Genomic DNA, 22247 nt, shown 5'->3' with positions numbered 1-22247 from the left:
GTTCACACACAGGAGAAACACAAAGCAAAATGTTTATCAAACAATGAATAATACTTACTTTGCTTTATTCACATAATTCATTTTTGTTTCCCAATTCTGTGGGTTTTGCACATACATGTTAAAAAAACCCAAACAACCAAACTACGACAAAACAACCCTTAGATGTTTACAAAAATCTCAAGCTTTTCAGGAATGTGAAATTCAACCAGATAATTGTCTTAGATTTCAAAAAGTACCCTTGCTGTGTCTGCCCATTTATACAAGCAGAGATTTGAGTCTTTGGTATCTACTGGAACTGAAGCAAGACCTTGTGTTTTGGGGAACTTTCGAGTGCATATATTTCAAGGCAAATAAATATTTGAAACAAAATATTAATAAAATTTTCCATGAGCTTTCATTAACACCAGGAACAAGACGATATTAACTATGTCTTTGTATTAATAACACTGCTGTAATTTTTTATATTGCTAATAACATTTTGCCATGTGGATGACAAATGTTATCACATGCTATTGCAGTATAAATCCATTGCGAATAAAAATACAAGCCTTTCTTGCAGTGCCAGTTCTGCAATTACTATGAAACATTGCTTTTTAAAGAAGTAAAAGATAAATCAGCAGAAGATAGTGTAAAATGAGCTACAAAGAATATGACAGAATTTACTTAATGTTTGGATAGCAGAAGTTGTCTTCTACTATCTATTCAGGATTCCCTGAAAATAATTTCATGGGTAAAAAGCGTTCTTTGGAAATACAAACTGTTTCAGGCTTTTCCTTCACTGTATTCTGTTTCTCTTTACCTTACTGTAACCTTCTGAAATGAGAATTTCTCATTGAATCTACACACTGTTCTGCTATGTTACATTTATTTTCTGAAAAGGCATGATTCCCTGCTATAAGGATATCACTTTGTTATTGCAGTAGATGTCTGGGATTCTACATGGATATGCATATGTACCTGAACCTGCATGTAATCCCTGTTGTAACAGGACTACGACAATACATCTGCATTTTAAAAGTCAATTTTTGCAAATTGGTATCACAAAAATTTCTTATTCTAACTACAATGGGACAGATTTAAACATTATATCTTTTTATTTCCTAAGCTGCACCCTTCATCTTCTGTCTTATATCAGGAGAAATAATCAGGGTATTGATTTATCCTCGTTTTAGTCTTCATGGTTTATATGCTTTTATCATCCCCTCTTTAAACTTAATCACAATCCTAATCATTTAAATCTGCGTTCGTAAGGGAGACTTTCTAAAGCTCTCATAAACGTTAAGTCTATTTCTCCTCCTCCTATGTCTTCAGTGTATTTGGGGAAGAAGCAAGCAAAATTGAGGGTAAAATTCAGGCTGGACACTAATCATAAACTCTGTGTTCCGATACAATGATATGACCATGTATTTGGTATTATCCCTTATTAGATTTCTAGAGCATCAGCTCGTTGCATTTGCCTGTTTTAATTATTTAACTGCTGCTGCTTAGTGAACTGAGTCATTGTGACGATTTATCTGGGCCAGCCTATCAAGTCAACCTACATTTCTCCTTAAATCAGAATCTAAGGATTTTTTTAATCTGTTTATTTAAGTTAGCAGATTGTTTTCTCTTTAATCCACTTTAAAATGATTGAGACACTTGTACTTCAGTGCAAACTAAGCTTGTGGTTATGGTCATTTGCTTGTTGTGCCTAGAATGCTTCTCAGTTCAAAGCTGACTCTCCCTAACCTGCACTTTATATGTACACTGTCAGCCCAGATTTGGGAGTTAGTCTCCCCTCCCCACATCAGAGGCCATCACTCATCCAGAATAATTACCTGGTTTTTTCTTATGACTCATTCACTTTGAATAGTCGCAGTGACTCATGGAATCCAAAAGAGACTAGTGTAAAGAGAATTAATCTCTTCAATTAAGCAGTTAGCTTCTTTCACAGAGTTATCTACCCTGCTTGATACTTCCTTTAAAAAAAAATCCATATAGTACCTTATTTAAATCCAAATGCAGCTTTCCAAATCTTAAAACAGATTTAAGTTTTAAAACTTTGAAGTATAGGAGGGAAGAAACACTCACAGGTTCTCCTTTACTAGCCTGTACTTCTTTGGGTTCAGATTTAGATTCTATTCATTAATTCCTGTGATTCAGCTTTTGAGATCGCCCTTACCACAATATTGCAAAAGACTGTAAGTATTGTCTGGGCCATTGATTTTAATAGAATTTCTGAGAATGCAATTAATGGATAAAAACAGTGCTTGTTTGCTGAAATGAGATTATGAATACCATGTCCCAGTTTCATCCTGTAAGATCCCAAGTAAACACTTGATAGCCAAGCCGAGAAGTTCCTTAGTATGAGGCTTAACTGCTGTAATTTATTGCCTTGCCCTATCCTCATAGCTATTTCCTTTTCTGATCCTGTTATAGCTATGATTGTCCAGGGATAAGTGCAAGCAAAGCTGGGCAGAGGGTGTTGCCTTTCCTTAGGACAAAGTACAGCAGGTACCTGATCTACATCAGGTAGATCCATGACACACCAGCTCTCCTTCAAATTTTTCTTTTTTCTAGAAGTATTCTAAAGTACAATGTCAAATTGATTCTTAAGGTGAGAAATTATCTTTAACAATATGTCACGGTTCCCTTATGCCTTATAATTTTGTCAAAATAGACACTCCATGGCAGTCACTTGTGTTAAGAGTTAATTGTTCTGGGTCACACATTGAACAGTTTACCTGTTGGAAATAAAGATGATGTTTAAATTCAGTAGATAGATAGATGTGTCTGAATCCATACTCACATGAGGAGTTAGTCCTCTGCATTCATAAGTCTGAGTTAAAAAAGACTTGCTAAAGTTTTTATTCATTTTTTTTTCAACATAGGTGTTCAGACAGTTAGGCTTTAATTGCATAGGGTGCTTGTCACAAAATGAGGGAAAAAATGAAGTAATTTTTCCTTTTACAGTCCAGGCTAACACAAATGCTTTTTCTTTCAAGTTCAGGAAATTGGATGCAATGGTTTGGTAAGCTGTAGCATGTGTAGACATTTTAGTGACTTGCTTAAAATGCTTAGGACTAAGAATAGTAGAATTTATTTTTTTGGGGGGGTCCACCATCAGTTTCTTGCTTCACTTGGTTGGAGGGGCAGGCAAGAGAGAGACTTGATTGTGGCTTCAGGACAAGATTGTGTGCAGTGTGCTCTTAAAATCGATAACGGCTCCTTTTTCCTCAGTGGGCATGTTATTTGTAGGCTTGTCCTGCTAATGAAAGCCCTGAAGATCTGCTTTTAAAATGTGCCATTTGGACAAATTGGAAATGGGCTATAGATCAGTAGCTATAATCTTTTGGTGCTATTTTTGTAGAGTGTTAATGTTGCAAATTTATAAACAAAAGGTAAATGTACAGTTCTTTTCAGCACAATACTTTCACCTTTTTCTGACACTGTGTCAGGCCAGCATGGGCATAATCTTTAGAATATGAAAATCCCCAAGGCAGTGCTAATAACTGATTTAACTGCAAAGACCCGCGTCAGCAGCCGTACGATTTAGGTTAGTGTTACTACCTATTAGCTGTTTTCTTCTTCAGAAATACTGTAGTTTTCTCTGTATCCTTTGTCTGTGATAGCAAAACTGTGGGAGTCTCACAGCCTGCCTACTGTGTAGAGAACACAAGGTGTGAAAAGGGCAATCCTTTGACATCTGCCTGTGTTTCAGATTTGCCGTAAGCTGAATGGAGTCCGTTTCACCTGTTGCAAAAGTGCCAAAGACCGGACATCCATGTCAGTGACGCTGGAGCAGTGCTCCATCTTGAGGGACGAGCATCAGCTTCACAAAGACTTCTTTATTCGGGCGCTGGATTGCATGAGAAGGTATGTGGAGATTATTGCATGTCCCTTGCATTTTGAGCTAAGCCAGAAGCTACAGTACAGAACGGTCTAAAGCCAGTTGCAAATGCACGATAGGCCCCAGTCCCGATTTAGCAGAGACCTGACCAGCAGCATGCCAGCTGGTAAGTCACTTTTTTGCATGCAAGGTCTTTGCAACTGCGTGTGTTATCGCTGATTAACAGTTTCTGAAATAGATATGTGAAATCTTGTAAGTGTCACTTCACTGAATGTAGGATTTGACCAAGGTAAATAGCAGTGATTTTAACAATTTCTTAGGTTTTCATAAGGTTTAAAATTTTAACAATGTTCTGTGACAGTATTAAAAAAAAAAATCCTGGTTTAAAAGTAAAATGTTTACACACTCATTAAATAATTTGTATAAAATTTAGACAAACATTGTGAAAGCAGAATAAGCATTTGTTACAGATGACAATTCTTATTAGCTCATGTTATTAAAAATTAAAAAAACCACTCAAGTAGGTTTGGACTAATGGCGGTTGCCAATAGGAGCTGATAAAATCTTTACTGAGCTTAAAAAAAAAGTTTAATTCTAAATTACAACTATGCAGAAATTAAGGCGGATGTTATTATCAGGAATGTGTAATTAAAAGATGTAAAGATTTCTGATAATCTGAATCTCTGAAGAATGAAAAAAAACATTGAGCAAACAAGTTTTGATCATAAAATGGATCCAGATGCTATGTTCTCTAAAGAAACTTTCATCATTGGCCTTAATGAATACTGCATTGTATTTTCTATAAGGGTTTAACAAATGTATCCACAACATTCAAATAAAGTCACTGCAAAACTAATAGAAAATGTTCTGGTCAGCCTAAAAAGGAGTACCTGAATCATATCTTGCACTGATGTGAGACACAACTAGTTTGTATGTTGGATTTGCAAAGACCATATCTAAGTAAGCAATCATGTTTAAAGTCTGTAATTGATAATTCTTGACCTTAATATTTATGATTGTCAGATTAGGTGTTTAATGTCTAGATTAACACTGTAGGTTTACACATGTAGGGTCCTTTTGTCTTTTGGCAAAGCTAGATATTCTAAAGAGGTAAGGTAATGTTTTATAAAGAGCAGTTGAGCAGAGGACTGAGATGGCTTAGATGTGGAGTTAGTTTGCAAGGTGCCAGTGTAGCGTGATGTATTAAGCTGAGGCGTATTGTTTTGTAGGTATCGTTAGCTTGTATAAATCCCTTGCTCTCTGCAGTATTTCAGTGAGTGAATGACTTGTGTGCAGTCTTTCATAACTACATGTTTTATCATTAATGAAAAATTTCTGTGTTAAATTTCATTTGTGTTGGCATTTCAGATATGTTTTTTTTTTTCTTTTATGTCTCCAATAAATATAAAAGTGTGTAAGCTACAGTAAATTACCAGGTACAGGCAAACTAATTACATAAAATCATTATCGTGTTAGAATAGCATTGAGTAGTAGATCAGAAAAATTTCACAGATATAAACCTGATTTAAGAAAAAAAAGCCCTGATATTTATACAAACTAGCTTGTTAGTACAAAAGCATAGTAAGTTTTTGTAGACTAAAATGTAAGCAACTTTGAGTGCTTTTATATCACGTAACTGATCTGAAAGCTGAGAGGATTAATCCGTTAGTTATATTTGCAGATAACAATCAACTGCAGTCACAAAAGAATGGCGAAAAGCCCAGAAAATCTGGAGGAGAGTTAAAAACATAAATGAGCAGATGGGTATATGAGGTTGAAACATCATCACAAAAATGTTAATTCTATGTTTTTGCTGTAGTTTTAAACAGACAAAAGCTTTTTCCTGCTAGTACCCTGTAAATGAATTTATAATGCCCTTGAACTGAAGTAGTTGCTATGTTGGGTGGAAGGTAATACTTCTGACTTGGGTTGGTAGGATTGTCTGGGACTTAAAACAAGGGCCTTGCAAGCAGTGGCAGTAGCATACAAAATAACCTGCACCACCAGGATAATAAAATAAATAAATAAATAAATAGATCTTTTGCCTATTCTAGTTTCTACCTGTCTAACACTGTTCACAGAACTGGAGGTTTAAAAAAAAAAAAAAAAAAAAGCACCAACAACTTACTTTTTTTTCCCTCATGAATTAAAGCCCAAAAATTCAGAATCACAGAATCACAGAATGGCGAGGGTTGGAAGGGACCTCGGGAGATCCTCTAGTCCAACCCTCCTGCTAAAGCAGGTTCACCTAGAGCAGGTTGCAGAAGAATAAAACAGAAGAGAAGAATAGAACTCTCAGGTGGGGATAACATGGCACTTAACTCTGTGGTACTCCCATTGAGAGCTGGTCAGACAGTTTTAAGACCTGTCTTTGGGCGCGTTCCTTGCTATCTTTGGTGCTGCAGACATTCAGCCGGGGACAGTTTCTGCCTCCCCACTGCCCATCTGTTGCTGGAGGTGTTTACGGAGTGGCACTGGACATGGCACAGGCTTTCCTCCCTCTCCACCACTGACCAGGTAGCGGGGCAAGGACCCTTCAGCTGGGCTGTCTTGTAGGCAGGTGGAGGAAGGTGAATCGCAGAGGAAGGCAATTAGAGAGGCCAAGCCAGGAAGGATAGAACAGCCAGGCAAAAGGGAGGGGGGAAAAAGCCATAATTCCCACAGGAAGAGATACAATGGCGTTCCAACTAAATCTCCTGGTTTTTATTTGAGGGAAGTTTGGCAGCTATGTTGTTGAGGTTTGTGTGAATGAGGTCAACAGCCCTGTTTGGTAGCTGTTGTGGTGCTTGCCCTTTTATCCTTTCCTTTTATTTGATTACTATTGCAGAGTGTTATTTGAAAGATTATGCTGTGCATTTCTAAGCTTTTCATTGACTACTTGTAGAAGCTTTTAGAATGATTTTCAATGTCTAGAAGAACATATTTTGTTTTAAGAGCAGACAGAGAAAAACTGTTTGCCATTTAATTTATAATTTTAGCAATTTTCCCCTGATGAATCTTCTCTAGATGACTTAGTTAAACTCTGTCAATCAAATCCTTTTATGCTGATTGCTACAAATCACTTTTAAGCCTTTCAAAAGAACAAGTAGACAAGAAAAATTCAATTTTAACATCCAGAATCCTAACAGACAGGATTGATCTTTGAAAGGCTTCTTTCAAGAGTTAACTGTAGGAGATAGAGAGTACTGTGAAAGTGAGTTGTAAAACTAAATGGCGATTCAAAAGCAGCCTTTATTGGAAATGCCATAATTTTGAGATATGAAAATTATAAAGGTGCCTGTGTAGCTGTAAAGCTTTTTCTTTTCCTGCCAGTGCTGACACAGCTTTGGTGGCTGTTGTAAAAGGGAAGCGTGTGCTCATGGGTTCGTGCTTTCTTGCCAGCAAAAGGCTGGAGATGCTGGACTTCTGCATGCTGCGGCTTTTCAGCTTCTCTGATGTCCCTAGAATTTTGAGCAAACCAGAGGCAATTTCAGATGTTTCAGTTTGTTTGCTTCGATGTACATTGTGCAGTGCTGTTTTGGAAAATACTGCCAGTAGCTGTTATTTAATGACTTAGCTTGTAAGTGGAATCAGGGTCTTGCAGTGATAAACTGTATGATGTTTATCACTTATTACAGGAAAAATAAAAAAAGCTGTGCAAAAATCCTTCCATTAGTTATCCCTTTAGATTATGAAAAATGTGGTGAAACGATGATGGGAATTCAAGCTTTGTCACCTACAATATATAATATATGGTTTTGTCTTCTGAGTGTAACTCTGGCCATTATGATGCTGCAATTAGTGTGTATGTGAAACAGCTATTCCATAAATAATTTTACATATTATGGTTTCCTTAGTATATGTATGTGACTTCCATTGATCTTAGTGACACATGTAGTGCAGAATGAAGGAAATCCATATACTGTCTCCTCTGTATCGAGTGTTTGCAACTCACATCATACTAAAATCATACTTATAATGTTACTGCCACTTTCAAATCATCAATTTCTGCAATAATCAATACTCTTGTCTTCTTTTTCCATTCACCGATATGGGACTATTTCCTGTCATTCAATGTTAACTATATTCAAGAGACAGCAGAGAGACAAAACTGATTTACCCGAGTTCATTGTGGTATCTGTCACACGAGTCTGCTTTTCATCTTTAGAGCTGGCCACTGCTTAAGGGAGGTTGGACCTTAGTAGGCAGCACGCTATGAAGCAGTTCTGTAATACTCATTTGATTTTTTTTCTCTTTCTTTCTTTTCTGAACCTATGTAATTTTAATGTTTCAGTGACAGGGCCCCTTTTGGAGGCCTTGGGTAGAATGTAACCTCAGAGTATCCTACGTTTTGAGCATGTTTCCAAAAAAGCCTCAAAAGTAAAAACAAGCAAAAGAAATGACAAATCCACTGTCTATGGTGAAGCCTCCAGGCTCTCAGCCTTATCATCATTCTTGGCAGGGCACAATACCTGTCAGATATTTCAGACATGGAATACAAAATTTCACTCAATGTAGGGCACACTGTTTTCACCTGAAACAGCAGTCAAGGATATTTCAGATTATTTTAGATAAATTGCCTATCAAAAGTCTGATTGAAGCACAAGTACAAAGGATGAATGGTCTGGGCAACAACGCTTTTGATAGCCCAATTACGAAGCAAATAGCTGCTTTTTAAAGAGCTGCTTGAGAGCATCCTTTCTTAAAGATCATCTTAAAGATGTGCAAGTTGAGAAGGAGGGATAGCTGTCATAGCTCTTTAATCAGGGACTTTCAGATGTTCTGGGTGGAATCAATAGGTCCAGGCTGAGATAGACCTTGGGCACGGAAGGGCATGTACCAAACACCACGGTGCAGTGATTGCTACGTGGGCTAGGAAGCAGGAGCAAAGGGACAGGATGAAAGACTGGGGTCCATGTCCAGATCTTCCTCTGCCTTTCTCCCATCTCCCAGCTTTCACCCTGCCCCTGCAAGCTTGCAGCAATAGATGCAGGGCATGAAGAGTCACACAGAAGAGGAAGCACATGTTCTCCTCTTACCTTTTCTTTTTTCCAGCCCATCTGACCTTCCTCGTCTTTTTTTTTTCCCCTGGGAGCATTAACATACTGTAAACAAAACTTAAAAGGGAGAGTCTGGCTTACAACATGGATTTTTCCATCATTCTGTGGTTCTTTAGAAACTGAACATTTCTATTTTGAGGTACAAACTTTAGACAGAAAGATTTATGTTACCTAACGTATTGAAAGAGGCCTGGAATTAAGTAACAGCAAGGTCCAATTTTAGTGCATTGAACCACCATCGATTTATTTCTAAAACTAAATTACTAATTTTTAAATAGCAACAGTGTGCAGAGGAAAAGAAAATAAAATTGAGAGAGATGGTCACAAGACGTAATAAGAATCAATGCAATTGACACCTTGTTGGACTGCTTTAGACTCAAAAGTCTGTTTCTGAGCATCCTTCTGGCCTTCCAGGAGGAGAATTGCAGCCAACCATTGCAGACAAAGCATCAAACAGTAGCTTGAAAAGTCTGCGTTAAATCTTAGGTTTTCTAATATAAGTATGCAATTGCAGAAAATTGATCTTTATGGTGTGTCTTTTAAGCAATTCTCTGGTTTTTAAGACTTTAAAAAAAAAAAAAGTGAAGAAAAAAAAAGTGGGGGGAAAAAAGTAATAAAGGAAACCCAAACACACTTTATTTGCACTGTATCAGGATCAGGAAGGTTGTCAGTGAGGTTCAGTCTTCTGCATGGGAAAATTAAGTAAGTAAAATTGGCGATTGTTTTGTAATACAGTCTCACACGTTGTGTCTGTTTCACTGGGGTCAGGTGTTCAAGACCATGTTTTGCAGAGGAATGTTCCCTAGCTGACTAGAGAAGTTTCAGTTCTCCTGTACCCCGTTTTTCCAACTTCTTCCCAAATACTAATTTCCGACTTCTTTCTGATCAACACCCCAGTCAGAGTCCTGAGAACATTCTCATGAGAACTTTCTCAACTTCCTCTTTTTCACCAGACTATTGCTTGAGTATTTCCCTCTGCTTGTTCCTTCCTCTTCTGCGGCGCGCGTGGCTGCCTTTGTCTTCTCTTCAGAGCTGGGGCTCTGGCCTCAGTAACGATATAGAGAGACCAGCAGAGACAGTCCCCCTGCCTCGTTGCTTTTGCTTCGTGGTACAACTGTCATCATCTGCCAGGGAGAAGAACAGCAAGGAAAAGTCTTGTCTAACCCCTTGACCTGGCAGACGTTCAGCATAGATTGAATCCTCAAAGCATGTACCTGCTGAATTTTAACAAGTCTTTGTTAGGCAGAGGTGATTTGAGATTCTTGCAGGAGCGGGCTCTTACAACAGTTACATCTCTCATACCTTTATTACCTTGGTGCAGAATATCAAATCCTGCTCTTCAGCATGGAGGTAATAAAAACCTCTCAAAAAAAAAAAAAAAAAAAAAAGCTGTATTTTTTTTCTTCTTTAAATGACATTGTAAGTTTGAATTTTATCCATTCAAAATAAAATAACAATTGAAAGTAGAATCTTAATGGAAAACATTGTGTAACATGAATTATACTTGCCCTTCCCCTGGAACCTATAATAATAATCTTGGGCTGATAGCTAGGAAGGAAGGGAGTGTTCAAGGGAAAACAATAAAAACCTTTGCCACTCTTTGCAAGGAATATTTGGAGGTGTGACCCAGGCTACGTCACCAAAACACTTAGCTTTTCATCAGGCAGTAAACCAGAATTTCTGAAGTAAATGCTTAGTTTTCCTGTCAGTCCTTGGGGGGAAGGTAGTACCATCAGCAAGCTGTATTGTCTCTGGTTTTTGGCACCAGTGTTAGGTGGGTGACTCCTTGAAATACACCTGCTTCTCCTTCACTAATTACACATGAAAAGTGGATACTTCAAGAAGACTCAGAACCCGACAGTAAATTTTCACTTCTGAGTAGTAAAACGTACTAATATGACTTTAGCGGTGTAACACAGGAAAAAAAAAAAAAAAATGTTCCTTATCCATTGAAAAAGAAAATTTTGACCATGTTTGAGTTTTAGCTTTGTGACAAGAAGAAAGAAACTTTGATTCCCTGTGATCTTTTTGCTGAAAAGGAGTCCTTGCCCTTTGACTTAAGGATGTTTATGATGCCATTCTCCAGAAGAGAACCAACTTTAATGGAATTCCAATCAAAACCTCACCCTACTCTGAGGTCTTCTGCTCTGATTTGTACTTTTCATTTCTCACTGAGATATCGTCAGGGTAAATGATCTGTTGACTTGCTTCCCTCCCTCTCAGTGAATGTTTTAATTATTCAGTATAGACAGTGAGAAAGGCGTGTAATTAATTATCAGGTGCACACTATGATCATTTAGTTTTCAAAACCAGCCAAATGAAAAAACCTTATCCAATAAAATTACTTTCCCATTTAGTACCACGGTCTGCGTTTGAATCCTTAATAGTGCAGCAGTGAATTTAAACACTGCATCGTGATTAATTAAAAAAAAAAAAAAGGAAAGTGAAAGTGCTTACACTACTTGGACCCCTAAAAAGGCTCTTCTGATGTAAAGAGTTTCTGTCACTTTCATCATGCATAGATTACAGGACCATAGTTTTCCTGGACTTTACCTGGCACAGTTAGAATAATCTAGCGTGCAAGCAGTCAGATTATCTGAAAATATTGTTTGGTGTTTGCTTTTGAGATTTTTCTAGTCACCCACGGAAGAATTCACTAATTGCCTCATTCATTTGGTATTTTAGTGCTTATGCTATTGCTTATTCAGAAGGTCCACAAAAGACTAGGTTTTACCTGAAATCAGAAACTAGATGCGTTTTATACAACAGAGTAAGTAACACTAGGTTTCTTCCTATTACATTTCATTTCTATTAAGATTTTCTGAGAGAGTGGGGGGGAGAAGTCCTGTATGCATATTTATTATCTGTTAAAACTCCATGTGCCACAGCTGAATTACTGTGGCTCTGACCATGTACAGCTAAATCTCTCAGGAAAAGCAACACTGCCAAGTCTCAAATTTAGATAAGAAAGGAGCAGGAAATGAGAATAAGTGGGTAGCAATAGCATACAGTAGTTGGTTAAAGTTATCACAGATCCAATCTTTTCAAGAATATATCTGCCTCGAAAACTGTATTCTTCTCAGAATAATATAACGGACAGGGAGAGCTGCTTCTAACTTCCTTCCTGCAGTCCCAGCCATGTACAGAGTGTGGAGAAGTTGGAGGGGGCACAGAAAAAGAGTAGCACCAAGCTGCTATTCCAGAAAGGTTGTTTTGTAATAGAAGATTCTGTGTTTCTTCAAGAGAAAGGTGATGCAGTGTTGGGCTACAGCTCTAGTTGGCTTAAGTGGAAAGCAGGTAACAGAGACATTTCTAGGTATATTTTTGCTCTCTTTTTAGGCTCCCTTAATCCAACTTAGTTTATTTTGCAGGAATACTCTCTGCTCAGGCAATCATCTTCTTGTCCAGCATCCCGGTTCCAGTTTTCTTCCATAAGCTCCCTGCTTTTTTTTTTTTCTCCTTCAGTCTGCTGCTCTATTTCATCTTTCCAGCAAGCATTCCCGTTTCTTTATCTCCTGCAGTATCACCTTGGCGTATCATATTTTGAAGAACTCCTTTGACAGTAGCCTCGCTCAGCTCAGTTCAGGAGTGATTTTTAGTAGTGGTTTCTTTTTGTTACTTTCTGGGGCAGCCCTGGTTTGGTGAGCGACATTTAGTAAATGTGTCCTCATCATTACAGCAACATCTGGCAGACTTTCACTGGCAGATGTAGCAGCAATGAGTTTCTTGGTGTTTCTTTGTGGTAGAAGTCATGGTAGCTCTTTGCACTGGAGCGACCAAAGGAGTTTCCATTTGGACAATTACATACTTATTATGGATTTCCTACCTCCATGATGTAACTGATAGTTGGCTGGCTACACCCAGTAACAGAGCCAGCAGCATTATATTGCTCTTCTGTTCTCTGGATCATTCAGAGATAAATTTGGGAGATAATTTTGGGAATTTGCGTTCTTAATAGCCTAAGCCTCTACTATAATCTGTATGAATAGGAAATATGTGTTTATAAAGAAGTTAATGCAAAGTGAAGGCTGGAGTCCTCCCCAAATGCACAGCCAAATCACTCCAGAGTTGACTCCTACTGTTACAGCAGTTACAGTGGTTTCTGCAGCCCTGGGGCGTAGTGGTGCTGTAGTCGTACTGTGACTCTAAACATACCTGATGCCAAATTTGCTGGGCCCTGGTTTGGCTGTGCATCTGCAGTGCTGGTTTGGTGCCCTGCTGTCAACTTACTTCTCTGACAGCTGATCTTCTCTCCCCAACCTGGCTCTTGCCATGTGCGCGTTGTCTTCCAGCAGTGGGAAAAGCACCTGGCTTTTCTCCTCTGTTGGAGATGCTCCCAATGCCCCAGGAAGGTGCCAGAGCAGAGTTCTGGCCTGTGCAGGGTCCTGGGATCCCAGGCAAGGCTTAGCCAAGGCTAAAGTCCCATAGACAGGGGAGATGAGAGAGTGGGAAGGGAAGCACTGTTCCCTGTAACTTCTGTCATGGGAGGAAATATTTTGGGTTATATGGCCCAGCTTCCTAGCTAGTTTACCTGTTAATGAGGCAGGAGGTACCTCTGCCTGTGGTACTCGGAAGATTCACTTACCCTTGTGTAAAAGACTTTGTCGTATTGTGGTATGAAGGGTATTGTTTTTCTTTTTTTGAATCCGTTATTTGTAGCCTTTCTGGTTTTTATTCCTTAAAGAAGAACATAGCACTTTTGGGGAGTAATTTTGATAACTCTTGAAATATTCTAAATGACTGTAATTTTAATATAACTACTGTTACTGGCAGGACTGAAGCTCACCATACTGATGTAGTTAGCTCAGTGAAGGAGCACGCGGTCAGGTTTGTGTCTCCTTTTAGGGTGATTAGAAGTTTTCTGTCTCCTTTCACAGCTTATAGACTTTCTTGGGGAATGATTCTCTGAGGCCCAATGGAAGTTTTTTTCCACAGTTGGGCATTTATAAGAAATCTCTTTCTCTTTCTACTCCTCATTCATCATACAGGTTTCCTTACGTATAAGCAGCTCCAACTTCATCCTACAGCCTCCCCCTTTGACAGTGTCTCTCTGCAGCTTGATGGTGTATTTCCTTATGCTGGTGAGAGAATAATAATCTTGGAGGTTTCTCATCTCTCATTTGAATTTAGCTGAACTCGGTCAATGTGCCCAAAGGTTGTGAGAATACACAGGTGCGTCTTCCTTCCCCTCACACCAACCACTAACGTATAGCCTTTGCTTCTATAAGAAGACAGACTAAAAAGGCAGCAGCTAATTATTATCAGCGGTAGATCAACGAGCTGCACCTTGCTTTAAAAAAATAAATATTTTCTCCTCAGGTGCAGACCCACCCCAGTCAACCATCAGCATTGTCAGATACGAAGAACTTGTTTGGGTTACTAAAAAAAAAGAAAGGATTAAGGAGAAATCTGATCACACAGTCACATATTTATAAGACAGACCTTGCTCTAGGATCATCTGATTAACAGTTTGTGTCTTGGGTAAACTGGCAAGTCTAATGAAAATGTATTATTCCTGTCAAAATAATATTGTTTTTAATATGCATTTTGCAAAAATCACTCTTCGCTGCTCCAAAGTTGTGGATTTTTTATTTAAATCCATTTATAACTCATTCATAACTTTTGACAGCGGAGCATCTACAGAATGCAAAGTAATCAGCAACAGAAATGTTTGCTGAGCAACTTCCAGCAAACTGCCTGGTGGTGGTGTGATCAGCAGAAGGTGGACGTGCCCACAGTAGGTTGTTGTGGAATGCTTTTCATAATACCTTTCAGCCAGGAAATAAAAATCAACACCTTTAGTCTGGGTTGGGTTTTTTGTTTGGTTTGGGGTTTGTTGGCTTGGGGTTTTTTAGCGCACTTAGTTTAACCCAGGCTGGCATGATCTCTGTCCTAAGTTTATTTCAGCTAATAAAATGGCTGTTACAGTGAATGCCTCAGGAAAGCTAATAAAAATGGCTAAACTGGTGCTCTGTCAAAGGCATTATGGGCTGGTTTTGAAATGTAGCATCACAGTGCCTTTAAAAGACAAGCAGTTACAATAATATCTCATTCTCAAAGGTCCATGAATTGATTCTGGAATTCCAGAAGAGCATACGTTGATAATATTGGTTGTAACTGGTTAGAATATTTATTCATGAGTTATTTTTAAATGTCTGTGACATGTGCAGTGTTTGCTCTTTCACCTTTTGTTGTCACCAGCGTGCACTTAGAATATGCTGTGTTCTACTTACATGTTGCTGCTACTTTAGGTTGCTAGATATTTCTGAGATGTCTTCTCTCTCATTTAAGATCTTGTAATAAACACAATGGAATGTGAGTTTGTTTCCTGAAGAAAAAGAGACACTTCTCTAATACCTTATCGCTTCTTATTTGTATTGTATGCTCCACTTTCTCACCCACATGGCAGCTGCTAGCATGGTAAGCTGCATAGGTACTAAATGCCTTTTATTTAATAATCGCTGGTTAAATGTATTAGAAGTAGGTCAGGAGCTGAGATTTGAGCAGATGTGCAAACACTTCTTTATGTCAAACGCTCTTGACTGAAAAAGCTTATAATTGACAAGCAGAGGGTGAGATAAAGAAAAGTATTTGTATCTTCTTCACTTTTCAATGGGAGAAAGATGTTACAGAGATGTCAGGTCACTTACTCATGACCACGCAGTCCTTTCCTTTGTTGGAAACTGAATTTGGATCTACTTTTTCTTAAACAGAGACTCTTCTTATTGTCTGGTTTATTTTAAATAAAAGTTGTGTTGCTGTACTTGAATGTGCAATAGCAGTGCTTATGAGGTTCGTGGCCTCACTGACATTCACTGTTCTGCACATTAATAATTCTCTTTCCCCACTCTTTTTGGCTGCTTGGGTTCATGCTTGACATACCGCATGCAGCAGTGCTGGCTGCACAGTTTAAGCCTCTCTCCCTCCCAGGCGCTACCGAACTGGTGTGTATACTGCCTGAGGGCTGGTGGATAGTCCTCCCTCAGCATCACGCCGAATAAAGTCCTCTCCTGCTTTCCTATTGCGTTGCTGCCTAGGGGAGAAGGCTGCTCCCCATGTCCTCTTCCTCTGTAAAAACTTGCTGCCACAATGGTGTTATCAGCAAATTTGTAGACAGTTGCTTTAGGTAGTGTTTGAAGTTTCTGTTACACAGATTAAGATCATTTGACACACGAAGATACTACTTGAACGCGCTCTTAAAGTGAGCTAGTATGTGTAAGACCCCTCCTGTGCTCTTTATTTTCCCTCTTGTGCAGTGGAAGTGGCCCAAGAGGTGCCGCCAAGTAGAGGGGTATTCATTTTACTTCTGTAGGATTGGTTTTCCCCCATCAACCTGCCTTGCTGCGTTCTGTAAGATACTGCCTTGTGTTCTCGTTGCAACTTCCTTCTGCTCTTCCTTGAAGGGAAAATTACGTTGTTTCATGAAGCCCTTGGGGTGGGTATGGCCTTACGCTTCATGCTGACTTTGCTCTCTCCACAGAAGTGTTAGAGTGGGTTTTGTGGCCAAGGTTTTTGTCTGGCTGGCTGTAATTTGTATCATTTCAACCTGGTAGATTAAAAGTCAGTAAAATATTTTTCTGGCTAAAGTGGATTTAAATCACCTTTTGGTGGTGCCTTGACAAGGCAACATTGCATACAAGGTTTTGCCTCCTACGTGTGTTGGTCTGTATGGTATAGCGCATAATGTGCACATGCCTGTCATTATAGTCAATGTACAAATATAGGAGTTGGTGCATTTCATTTTGTCACTTGTTGCTGTCTTGTTATGTGACTTAACAAAATGAATTTTTAAAAATGGCTTACAAACTTCACAGATATTTTTATAACACAAGAAACAGTTTTAAGAGTACTTTAATTCTGTATCACTGTGCGGTTTTATTGTTTTGCCTGCTCTGACTGGCAATTAAAATTTAGTAAGAAGCCTTGAGATCTTCATGTTCTGTCATGGCCAGTAGCTTTACGGTCTTCAGGTGAAGGCACTGGTTTGTAGATGAAGGTTTTAGTGAAGTAGAAGTGCTGGGTAAATTTGGTCACTTCCTATAAGGTGATGGAGCTATTGTTCTTGGTGTTTCAGGGAGGATAATGAAATTTGAGCATTTCTCAAATCAGATGCTTTTTCTCACTTTCAGACAAGTATTCACGGGTAAGAGGGTGCTGAGCAAACACATAGTGCAGTGATTAGACAGGTATTTGTAGTCTTAGCTGCATTTTTTTACATTATTTTGTGACAGAGGTATCTCCAATTCTATGTTTTCAGTCCCAAAGGCAATCATTCTTCCTGCTGTCATGAAGGATCTTCCTACGTGCAGCACAATAGGGATAACAAAACTCATTTCAGTCTCAATTTAATTCCAAGGTAAAATTTGAAATGAGGTGGTAATGAACTTGAACTCACGGCTTTGATTCTCTCCTGCATGCTTATACCAGCGCTCAGACACAGTACGGGTATTTCCCAGGCACGGTTCTGTTCTGAGAGTGTTTGTCTCTTCAGCTGATTAAAAATTGAAATTTTCTGCTTTGCTTGCTGTTACAGTTAATATAGTAAGAACATTTGGAAGTCAGCTCTTAGGTTTGAATCAGATCCACCTAAATACATATCCAAAAGAAGAAAAGATAATCGCTGTGTGAGTATCATGATGTGATAATTCTAGGAAGTAATGAGTTAGTAAGACAAAGAGGCTGATCCTCTGAAACGGAGAATGATCAAACCAATTAAAACCATTTGGAAAGAAAAACTCACAAATGTGTTTCACAGTCCCAGCTGTGCAGTCTGGTGGGTACCATGGTGATAACAGCCACCGTCTCCCTCAAATTCCTTGAATTTGGACACGCATGTCTTTTCTAAAATACTGGCCTGTGACACATGTGTTTAATATACTCCTTGACGAACAGCCTTTACCTGACATAAAGCTGGAATAGCTCTAGCAAGGTCAAAGGGACTACAGCAACAAACGCTGGCTAGAAATTGGCCATCAGAGGTCCCTGGTGGGCCTTGTCCCGTCCCCTGCTCCAAGCAGCCGCAAACAGCTCTATCGCAAGCATGGAAGGGAGAGGAGATCTCTACGATGCTATGATCAGTCCTTTCTGGCCAGGCCATTCTCCATTAACAGTGCGTGCAATTAGTTACGTTGAAAAGCATCCTCCCCCCATGCATTTGGCTTTTCTAAGCACAGATGAGGTAACTTCACCGATCTCTACGATAATATATAACCAGATGGAATAGTGAGCCCACGCTGGGCTAACAGAAGTCTAAAGACCTTTTCACAGACAGGACCAACACCTGCTATTACGGTGGGCTGCTGTATGCAAATACGGCCACTTTTTTTTATTACTGCATTACAAGATGCATTACGCATCCAATTTCCTTTGTAAATGAAGCAATGTATTACCTCAGTAGCTACTTTTGAAGCTATCTGCAACTTAAAACACAGATGTTAAAACTAATGGAACTAAATGAACCCCCTCTGAATTGTAATCCTGGAGTAGAGAAATGGTTTTAGTAGGGTTTTTTTTTTTAATTATAAAGTTTATTAAATGAAATAGATATTACAATGGAGTGGAAAAAGTCAAATGCTCTTTAATGGCAAAAATAAAAACTTTAAACTTGCTATCCATACTCAGTTGGGTATGAGATGCCGAAAGAGAAATGAAAAGACATTTAATCTTGTTGCAAAGCTTAATGTTCTGTACCACATTGTAACATAGCCCAAAAGAGACAATTACTTGTTCATAAATCTTTTTTTTTCTTTTATTCACATTACAGAGAAAAATCAAGACTGTCCTTTAAAAATAGTCTATAGTCAAGTGAGCTTGAAAGTTTATGTTGTTAGCCATCATGTTTGACCGTATTTATGATGCCAGAAAGAAAATCCGAGGCTCGTGTGGTTCATTTTGTAAGGGATGCAGCGGTAGCACAAGTATGGGCTGGAGATCATAAAGCTCTAAAGACGTGGGGGAAAAAAAAAATTGGGCAATTAACCATTGGAGAATTTTTTCCAAAGCCCATTGGATTCAGTGCAATGCTCATAATCAAGCTGTTTCTACCATAAAACTTCAGATACCTATTGTATGAATGTCGAGGCTAGAAATTCATGTTCCCAGTGCGCACCTTGGAGGATGGTTAACTACCTGATTTAGGGGCTCTGAATCATCCTGTGGATGCTCTGCAGACACATGGGAAGCCTGGGCTGTTAAGTCTGGCTCCTAAAGACCTAAAGGCTTGCCACTCCAGGTTAGGGAGTACACGATGTCTTGCCTTTTGAGGGATTTTGATCAGATCTTGGAAGTGTATTTTGTAGTTATCCTAGTAAACAACTGACGGTAAAGTAAAGGTAGGAGGGCAAAACCTAGCGGGGGGAGATTTTGCTGGCATCATCACGCTCCCTGTTGTGTTTTAAACATAAATCTGTCACTAGACACCGATTTATTTATTAAAGTGGGGTCAGGGAAGCCAGAAGTTATTAAAAAAAAAAAAAAGTAAAAGAAGTTAAAATTGCACTGTTAAATTGCTGTTTAACCTTCAGCCGCTACAATATTTGGGCTGTTGCCTTTGTTTATCTGCTTAGTTCCTATGATAGAATAACTACCGCATGCTTTGATATTTGGGGGGTAAAGGTCTGTTTGTGTTAGTTTCCTTGTTCAGCTAGAAAGCAGTAGCCATTAAGCAATGTACTTAAAGTGCCATTATCCTGAATTGCTTATTTTTATATATATAAACTTCTAAATTTGATAGCTTTTCTGGACACAAAGTTACTTTAGCTTACATAATTTTGGGAACAATGAATTCTGCAAATATTTAGCCATTTTAAGTAGCTGGATGTGTAGAAGTTGTTTCTTCAAAACTTTTTTCAGTGTTTCAGTAAACATTGTTCTAATTTTCTACCGTTGTGATTTGATGTATTTATTTTTGAAAAAGAACTTACAGCTAGTGTTCCTTAGTTAAAATATGCAGGTAATCATTTGAATGAATGGGAAGGAGAGGAAACTTTTTCAAGTATCTCCTCTTCAGGGAAGTCAGTGTCTGGTAGATACCTCTTTCCTTGCCCTCAGGTTGTCTGTTACTTCTGCAGTTGTTAATTGTTCTGAACTCAAGAGAATGTTATTGGGCCAACGTAGAACTCTCATTTCCACTGGAGTTTCCATTAGCTGTGAGTAATTCTAGCTTAGGCTGGATCATTGTGTGTTAAATTTTCTACAGTGTTCTGAGTGCGTTTCATTACTATGTACCATACCTGGGAAAATGTGATTTATTATTTCATGCACCAAATAGTCTGCCTGCACTGGTGTCTCATAGTCTTCTGACAAGGGCGCTTGCTGGCCTGCGCTGATGTGCCGTTAGCTTTGTTTGAATCTCCTGTCGGCCGTCCTGAAGTATTCATGCAAAGAGCAAAAGTGAAGAAAAATATTTTAGAGCATTTCTGCTACGTGTGTGCTTTAGCCATGTTGTAAGAGAGCAGGAAGGGTGGTATTAACCTCGTGGTATATAAACTGTGCATAAGCCAACCCTGCCCCCTGTGCGTATTGAGGAGAGAACAAAAGATGCCTGTAGCTTGGCAGTGATGATTTTTAAAAATTACTTTTGCTGTTTAATTGCAGGGTTTGTATTTTATTGATTTTATTTAAGCTTTCAGCAGCAACGCACTAATAGCACATCACAGAATTTATTTTTAACTAACACAGAATTAAATACTAATAACATGAGACAAGCATGACTCCAGCATCCTTTCCATGCATTGGCTGGGCTCCGGCAAGATGATGCAAAGCTGATTTAGTTTTTAGTAAAGGTTAATTGAGAGTAAAACTGTGAGAATGGTTGAGATCTTTTAAAAAATAACACTGCATTCCTGTCCATATGTATTTTTGTTCATGGCAGAGGATAATTTAAGCAGTTTAAAAGTCTTGGTCTCTGCTGTGTTCTTACCAGAGCAGTAAATTTTTGCTAAAAAGGGAAATTGTTGAGTTACTAGAAGCCTGCAAGTGCTGTCCAACAGCCACTGAAACCCAGTATTAACAAAAAGACAAGGAGAGCAGCAGCCCGCTCAGGCTGGACTGGGTGGCTGCGCTTTTTCATAGTTCATTGGCCACAAGCAAGTGCTAGAGAGGACGGCGAACGCTGACACGTCTCACCAGGCCCAGAAAGGCAGTGTTCTTCCCAGTGAGGTTAATGTGGGATATGTTACAAGATATTTGAAAGGCATTAGCATTTATTAGAAATTAAAAGGGAAACAGAATTCCTTAAGGTCTGCCACTGTAATGGGCATTTGGGGAGGATGAAGTGTTTCTAATTAACAACCTATGTGCTTTTTGGCTGCACTGTAGATTTTTCTGTTTGACCATCTGGCCTCTGGCTCACAGTTACTCAAGCCAAACACTTTAAGCGTGCAAATAAATGTTGCTGTTTTCTTAGTGATTAAAGAAAAACATGACCAGAAACGTGAGCAATACCAGTCTCTCAGACTTGACTGGGTTGAGAACTGCGTTCTTACGAAGAGAGGGTAAAATAGGAGATGCTGAAATTGCGCCCAGGACAGTCCCGTTCTGCATTGTGTTCTAGGGACACTGAAGTTTTTTCAAAAGACAGGGGGTTTCTGGAAAATTGGTGCAGTGTTTATCTAAAGTGGGAGCACCATGAGGTGATGTCTTACTGAAATGTTTCTTAAACCGCTTCCCTTCCGGCACGCAAAATAACCAGCATACATCATAGAGTAAAAAAATGCGCTGTAGAGAGAGATAACTCTCCACCGGCTCAGTGAGGGAAGATTTATGTCCTCCTGTTACCTTCTGTGTCCCATCTTGGGGAAGAAAGGAAGGAAATGCTCAAACGTCCCTACTGGCTTGCTGCTTCTTCAGAAGAAAATAATAATTGATTATAGGTGGGTAAATTTTCCACAAAATCTTAGATGTTTCCTATTTTATGTCACATGTTTTTGAATATTTATAGCAAAACACCACCATTTGCAGAAAGCCCCACTGCTCTACTGCTTTGCACTTCCACATGCAGCTTGCAGTGGATGTGCTTGAGGACATTCATTCTTCAGATATCTCTATCCCAGAGACTCCAGAGTTGCAGGAATTGGCAGATTTCTGTAGCTTTTTGCAAGCTGCAGTTCCCAAGGCATTGTAGCGATAACTCTGGTGAGAGATTTTCCTCACTACTGATTGCATGTTTGAGAGAATACAGTCAGCAATATGGAAAAAAAACCCTGATTTAAAAAAACAGTGTGTACCTGATAGTTCAGTCCAGGCCAAGAAGTAAATTGGAATTTTTTTCATCTGTCAGTGACTCACCTCATCGTTAAGTGATACTGCCAGTGTAGTGAACTCTTCTTTTTCTGTTCAGGGAGTCCCAAACGTAGTTCATAGAGCATGTCCTGAGAGCT

The 22247-nt window shown here is 38.9% G+C and overlaps 1 protein-coding gene across 1 annotated transcript in view; it reads left to right on the top strand.

Annotated features, from left to right (window-relative positions):
• Window positions 1-22247, top strand: part of INPP4B (inositol polyphosphate-4-phosphatase type II B) — a 213434-nt gene that overhangs the window by 175008 nt on the left and 16179 nt on the right. Inside the window, 1 exon segment of the mRNA XM_035899207.1 lies at window positions 3701-3855. Within this exon segment, the coding sequence (XP_035755100.1) occupies window positions 3701-3855 (155 nt within the window).

Source organism: Egretta garzetta, unplaced genomic scaffold, assembly GCF_000687185.1.
Source record: "Egretta garzetta isolate BGI_Z169 unplaced genomic scaffold, ASM68718v1 scaffold258, whole genome shotgun sequence".
In the NCBI taxonomy this organism is placed as follows: domain Eukaryota; kingdom Metazoa; phylum Chordata; class Aves; order Pelecaniformes; family Ardeidae; genus Egretta; species Egretta garzetta.
This window is presented reverse-complemented; position numbering and strand designations above follow the sequence as displayed.